At 40.0% G+C, this 6,000-nt stretch overlaps 1 protein-coding gene across 7 annotated transcripts in view; it reads left to right on the forward strand.

Annotated features, from left to right (window-relative positions):
- CYRIB (CYFIP related Rac1 interactor B) overlaps positions 1–5,383 on the forward strand; it is a 140,320-nt gene extending 134,937 nt beyond the window's left edge. For all 7 annotated transcript variants that reach the window (XM_038389917.2, XM_043507346.1, XM_038389909.2 and 4 more), the window contains one exon: positions 4,573–5,383. In XM_038389917.2, the coding sequence (XP_038245845.1) occupies positions 4,573–4,636 (64 nt within the window). In that variant the 3' untranslated portion in view covers positions 4,637–5,383. The remainder of the gene's footprint in view (positions 1–4,572) is intronic.
- The last annotated feature ends 617 nt before the right edge of the window (positions 5,384–6,000 follow it).

Here is a 6,000-nt window from a genome sequence, read left to right on the forward strand (position 1 = left end):
AGGAACCACAGAAGTGAAAGCTCAGTTTTGGATTGTGGGGAATGTCAGAAATGTTCAAATTGTATGTTTTGAGATATCATATAAACTCACCTTAAACAAACTGGTATTAGTATGTATATGGGGAAAGATATAGGACGTTTCAGATTCAAGATTCAGTTAAATATTTTAATCCAGGTCAGCATTTCACTTCGGCACAGTACTCTGTACAATATAATCCTTCTAGAGCTCTGAAAATCTTAGTTTGTTATTGTGAAGAACATACATTATCAGAATGGATTGAAATCCTAGGAAGAAAGCACCACTATATTTGTTCACTAGGATAACAACAACAAATCAGAGTAACCAGTTTCAAAATCTGTGTAACTGAGAATCACAGGCAGACAAGCGGCTAATAATTTAGTATAACAAATTTTAGTTACAGGAATAAATGTAAGCTGTAGTCTAATTGGAGTTCAGTAAAGTAGACATCCAATATAAAACAACTGGGGTGTTATACATGGATAATAAACTTGATTGTATACAATATTCTCCTGTTTATTAAAGATAAACAGTGGCCAGCATTTGCATAGATCTGGAAAATACTTGCTGTTACCTTATAGATAGATACTTGGTAAAATGTACACCTCAGCGCATAGCAGATTCTTTAGTTATGCAGGGGTGCACAATTTGCAGTCAGAATGAAAATTTGAGCCAAAAAAATCTGCTGAATTCATTGTCATTAGAGGATTGTAGCCAGATCTTGTAATCAGAAGTCTTGATGTGCCAAATATGTCCAAACATGAGTAAGATGTGGCCAGTTTCAATTTATCCTCCAACTCTTGCTGCATCAGTGGGGATTTCCTCTTGTCCCCTGTGGAAAAGCCAGCTCCTCCCCCACCATCAGCTCTCCTGAAAGCGGTTCCATGCAGCTGCCCTGTTGTTTTGGGAACAGAGCTAGCAGCAGCAGCAGCAAGGATGCATGGTAGCAGCCTTGAATTGGGGAAGGGAGGCCCCTAAATGTTCATGCTGCTTGAATCATTGTAAAAATCTACTTTGGAAATTTAAGAACATCAGTAGAATCATAGACTGTCAGGGTTGGAAGGGACTTCAGGGGGTCATCTAGTCCAACCCCCTGCTCAAAGCTGGACCAACCCCAACTAAATCATCCCAGCCAGGGCTTTGTCAAGCCTGACCTTAAAAACCTCAAAGGACGGAGATTCCACCAACTTCCTGGGTAACGCATTCCAGTGCTTCACCACTCTCCTAGTGAAATAGTTTTTCCTAATATCCAACCTAGACGTCCCCCACTTGCAACTTGAGACCATTACACCTTGTTCTGTCATCTGCTACCACTGAGAACAGTCTAGATCCATCCTCTTTGGAACCCCCTTTCACATAGTTGAAAGCAGCTATCAAATCCCCCCTCATTCTTCTCTTCCGCAGACTAAACAATCCCAGTTCCCTCAGCCTTTCCTCGTAAGTCATGTGTTTCAGTCCCCAATTATTTTTGTTGCCCTCCGCTGGACGCTTTCCAATATTTCCACATCCTTGTAGTGTGGGGCCCAAAACTGGACACGGTACTCCAGATGAGGCCTCACCAATGTCGAATAGAGGGGAACGATCACATCCCTCGATCTGCTGGCAGTGCCCTTGCTTATACAGCCCAAAATGCCCTTAGCCTTCTTGGCAACAAGGGCACACTGTTGACTCATATCCAGCTTCTCGTCCACTGTAACCCCTAGATCCTTTTCTGCAGAACTGCTGCCTAGCCATTTGGTCCCTAGTCTGTAGCGGTGCATGGGATTCTTCCATCCTAAGTGCAGGACGCTGCACTTGTCAGTCCTCATCAGATTTCTTTTGGCCCAATCCTCTAATTTGTCGAGGTCCCTCTGTATCCTATCCCTACCCTCCAGCGTATCTACCTCTCCTCCCAGTTTAGTATTCAGTTTAGTTTACTGCAAACTTGCAGAGGGTGCAGTCCACGCCATCCTCCAGATCATTAATGAAGATATTGAACAAAACCGGTCCCAGGACTGACCCTTGGGGCACTCCACTTGATACCAGCTGCCAACTAGACATGGAGCCAATGATCACTACCCGTTGAGCCCTACAATCTAGCCAACTTTCTATTCATCTTATAGTCCATTCATCCAACCCATACTACTTTAATTTGCTGGCAAGAATACTGTGGGAGGCCACGTCAAAGGCTTTGCTGAAGTCAAGGAATAACACATCCACTGCTTTCCCCTCATCCATAGAGCCAGATATCTCGTTATAGAAGGCAATTAGATTAGTCAGGCATGACTTGCCCTTGGTGAATCCATGCTGACTGTTCCTGATCACTTTCCTCTCCTCTAAGTGCTTCAGAATTGATTCCTTGAGGACATGCTCCATGATTTTTCCAGGGATTCCAGATGAGGCTGACTGGCCTGTCCTGGATCCTGACAGATCCTCCTTCCCCCGATGGCCATGAGTTTTCAAAGATAATGGCCAATGGCTCTGCAAACACATCTGCCAACTACTTTAGCACTTTTGGATGCAGCGCATCTGGCCCCATGGGCTTGAGCTTGTCCAGCTTTTCTAAATCGCCCCGAACCACTTCTTTCTCCACAGAGGGCTGGTCACCTCCTCCCCATGCTGTGCTGCCCAGTGCAGTAGTCTGGGAGCTGACCTGGTTCGTGAAGACAGAGGCAAAAAAAGCATTGAATACATTAGCTTTTTCCACATCATCTGTCACTAGGTTGCCTCCCTCATTCAGTAAGGGGCCCACACTTTCCTTGACTTTCTTCTTGTTGCTAACATACCTGAAGAAACCCTTCTTGTTACTCTTAACATCTCTTGCTAGCTATAACTCCAAGTGTGATTTGGCCTTCCTGATTTCACTCCTGCATGCCTGAGCAATATTTTTATACTCCTCCCTGATCATTTGTCCAATCTTCCATTTCTTGTAAGCTTCTATTTTGTGTTTAAGATCAGCAAGGATTTCACTGTTAAGCCAAGCTGGTCGCCTGCCATATGTACTATTCTTTCTTCACATCGGGATGGTTTGTTCCTGTAACCTCAATGAGGATTCTTTAAAATACAGCCAGCTCTCCTGGACTTCTTTCCCCCCATGTTATTCTCCCAGGGGATCCTGCCCATCAGTTCCCTGAGGGAGTCAAAGTCTGCTTTTCTGAAGTCCAGGGTCCGTATTCTGCTGCTCTCCTTTCTTCGTTGTGTCAGGATCCTGAACTGGACCATCTCATGGTCACTGCCTCCCAGGTTCCCCTCCACTTTTGCTTCCCCTACTAATTCTTCCTGGTTTGTGAGCAGCAGGTCAAGAAGAGCTTTGCCCCTAGTTGGTTCCTCCAGCATTTGCATCAGGAAATTGTCCCCTACACTTTCCAAAAACTTCCTGGATTGTCTGTGCACTGCTATATTGCTCTCCCGGCAGATATCAGGGTGATTGAAGTCTCCCATGAGAATCATGAGCTTAGTGACTGCTCCATCCCTTCCAGCTCCAGAAACCTTCTGACACTCCACAGAGGTGGGGCTTCAGAAGATGAGCTTCTCAGGTCCTGAGATAGAGGGTAAGAATCAGAAGCATGCCCCCACTCATCAGCAAAACACCTGGGCATAATTTCAGTACATTCAGTCACAAAAAAGAACATACTCTACAAAGGAGCTACTGGTATAACCAATATAAATAGAAAAAACAAATTATCTGGTAAACATTAAATTAAAGGGAAAGGAGAGGAGAAGAGAGCTGGGTACAAGAAAAGAAAGCATTGTAGAGTGGGGATTAAATTCAGTTTTTCCCCAGTGACATAGGACAGGAACAGTCCCCACATAAATACACTTAAATGTCTGTTACCCTGTATTCTACATAATGTGAAGCATATATACATTATCAATTATGAGATTAAACACACTTTAGATAATTCCCGTAGTAATTCACACATATGATGGCCTCACTTAAATACTTGCTATTTATCCATATTAAATGTTTCTTCAACATTATCCAAATATAGGGACTATTGTAAATATAATTGCTTAGTTCAATGTTACCTACAGCATTAAACAGAATTCAGGAATAAGAAATCCTATAAATAGCCATTTGTTTACAGTAGGGAATTCCCAAAATTTGTCTTTACTCAAGTAGAGCATCATCATCAAACCTTAATCTCAGTCCAGACCTACACATTTTAGATGTTGTCGACTGACCATTTAACAGTCTCTAATGTGTCAGTGTTCCTTACTGATTCTAGTCTATCCAACTCAAAAGAGATCTGAGGTTTTTTCCCAAATCCATGTAGGGATCCATTTAAAATCTCCTTAATAACAGAACAGTTGGACATAATCATGAGTAGCATTATCTGTCATTTAGTATTTTTATAAATTTAATTTTCTGAAAGATGTATGTTACTTTCAATGGGAATTACTGAATTTTCCTAGTTAGGAAGTACACAAATAGATTTCCCAATCATTGGTGAGGGTTTACTGTAACTAAACAATAAATTTGGTATTGTTCCTTCAATTACTTGCTTTGTCTATTGTAGAAGAACAGAATTGTAAGTGTGCTTTTGTAAATCTTTTTTTTCTTTTCATTTTTAGGTACACAACAAAGCATTTGAATGATGAGACTACCTCCAAGCAAATTAAATCTATGTTGCAATAACAGTTACCTGGAATTAGCCCCTGCTGTAAACAGAAGACAGTATTCTGCAATGACTGAGATGCACAGATTTTTTTTTTTTAGTGATTGCAACTACTATCTCATTCATTCTTGCTTTTTATTTTCTTCTCTCTTCCTCTTTTCCCTTTTTAATCACTTTCTTGTTCTTAAGTAAGCTCAGACTTCTTTTCTGTGCCAAATCAATAAAAATGATCAACTCTGGAAGGTATTTTTACTTTTCAGAACAGCCATCCTTAAGTGGCAGCTAATTATGCGTTGCGTTTGGATTTCTCTGTACTGGGGAAAGTTCTATGACTTGAACTAAATATTTTTAAACTTGTGGTTTTTTTCTTTTTTTGAAAAACTAATATTTAATATTGCTTCTTCTGCATGGCAAAACTGCCTATTTCTGCTATTTAAAAAGACCCTCAATGACTTCATTTTCTATTGCGGCTTATTTTCAAGTGCAACCATGAGGAAACATAAGAGCAGATTTGTTTAAATTAACTGTGTTTGTACAAAATGGTACTCAACACAAAAGTTTTTTTAAATAAGTAAAGACTTTTTTGTTTAAAAGTTATGTTTGCATTTTGACTCATTTTTGTAAGGATAAGGATGGATGTTATATGTTTAACCTTTAATAACTAACGTTAAAATATGTGGTGTGTGCGTAGCAAAATTACGTATGCATGCTCATGTCAAATGATTGGCTGTGGATAAAATAATAAAAATCAGCTTTCATTTTTCTAAGTGTGGTTTGTTTTACCAGTGTTTTGAGTGAGATGTCTCCATGTTTTTTTGGCTTTTTACCAGAAAAGTACATATATAAATTTTATATAGTGAAAACTATGCTGCTGTTTCATTACATGTAATCACCTGAAATGGATGGAGCCAGTGCTTAGTTAAGCCTAACAGGATCTGTTAGGGTCCTTGATTTACAATATATGGTATGATATGGATTATTTCCTAATCCCATTATAGTCATACAAGCAAGGGATGAGAAAAAGATCATGTTAGTTCAACTAGTCCAGGAGTTTTTTAACCAAGCAGCCCAAAACATCCCAGTCTTCTTTCACTGTGTCCCATAGTCATTTGTGCTCTCCCAGTAAAGACAAATGGAAAAAACCTAAAATGTTTATTTTTTTTTAAATTTAAACAGTGAGTGTGCTAGCACTGTTCAAAACACAGAAGTCATCCTGTCTCCTTCCACCTCAAAATTAAAATATGTTCGAAATGGAAAAGACAGAACACATGGGGACGGCAGAATGGAGAACGCTTACTTGAGATTTTTTTTAATCTTTGATAATCTGTGGCAAAATTATCAAAAGATTAAAGTAGGCATTTGCATAGAATAAACTAATTTCTCA

The sequence above is a fragment of the Dermochelys coriacea genome, chromosome 2, assembly GCF_009764565.3.
Source record: "Dermochelys coriacea isolate rDerCor1 chromosome 2, rDerCor1.pri.v4, whole genome shotgun sequence".
NCBI classification, from domain to species: Eukaryota; Metazoa; Chordata; order Testudines; family Dermochelyidae; genus Dermochelys; species Dermochelys coriacea.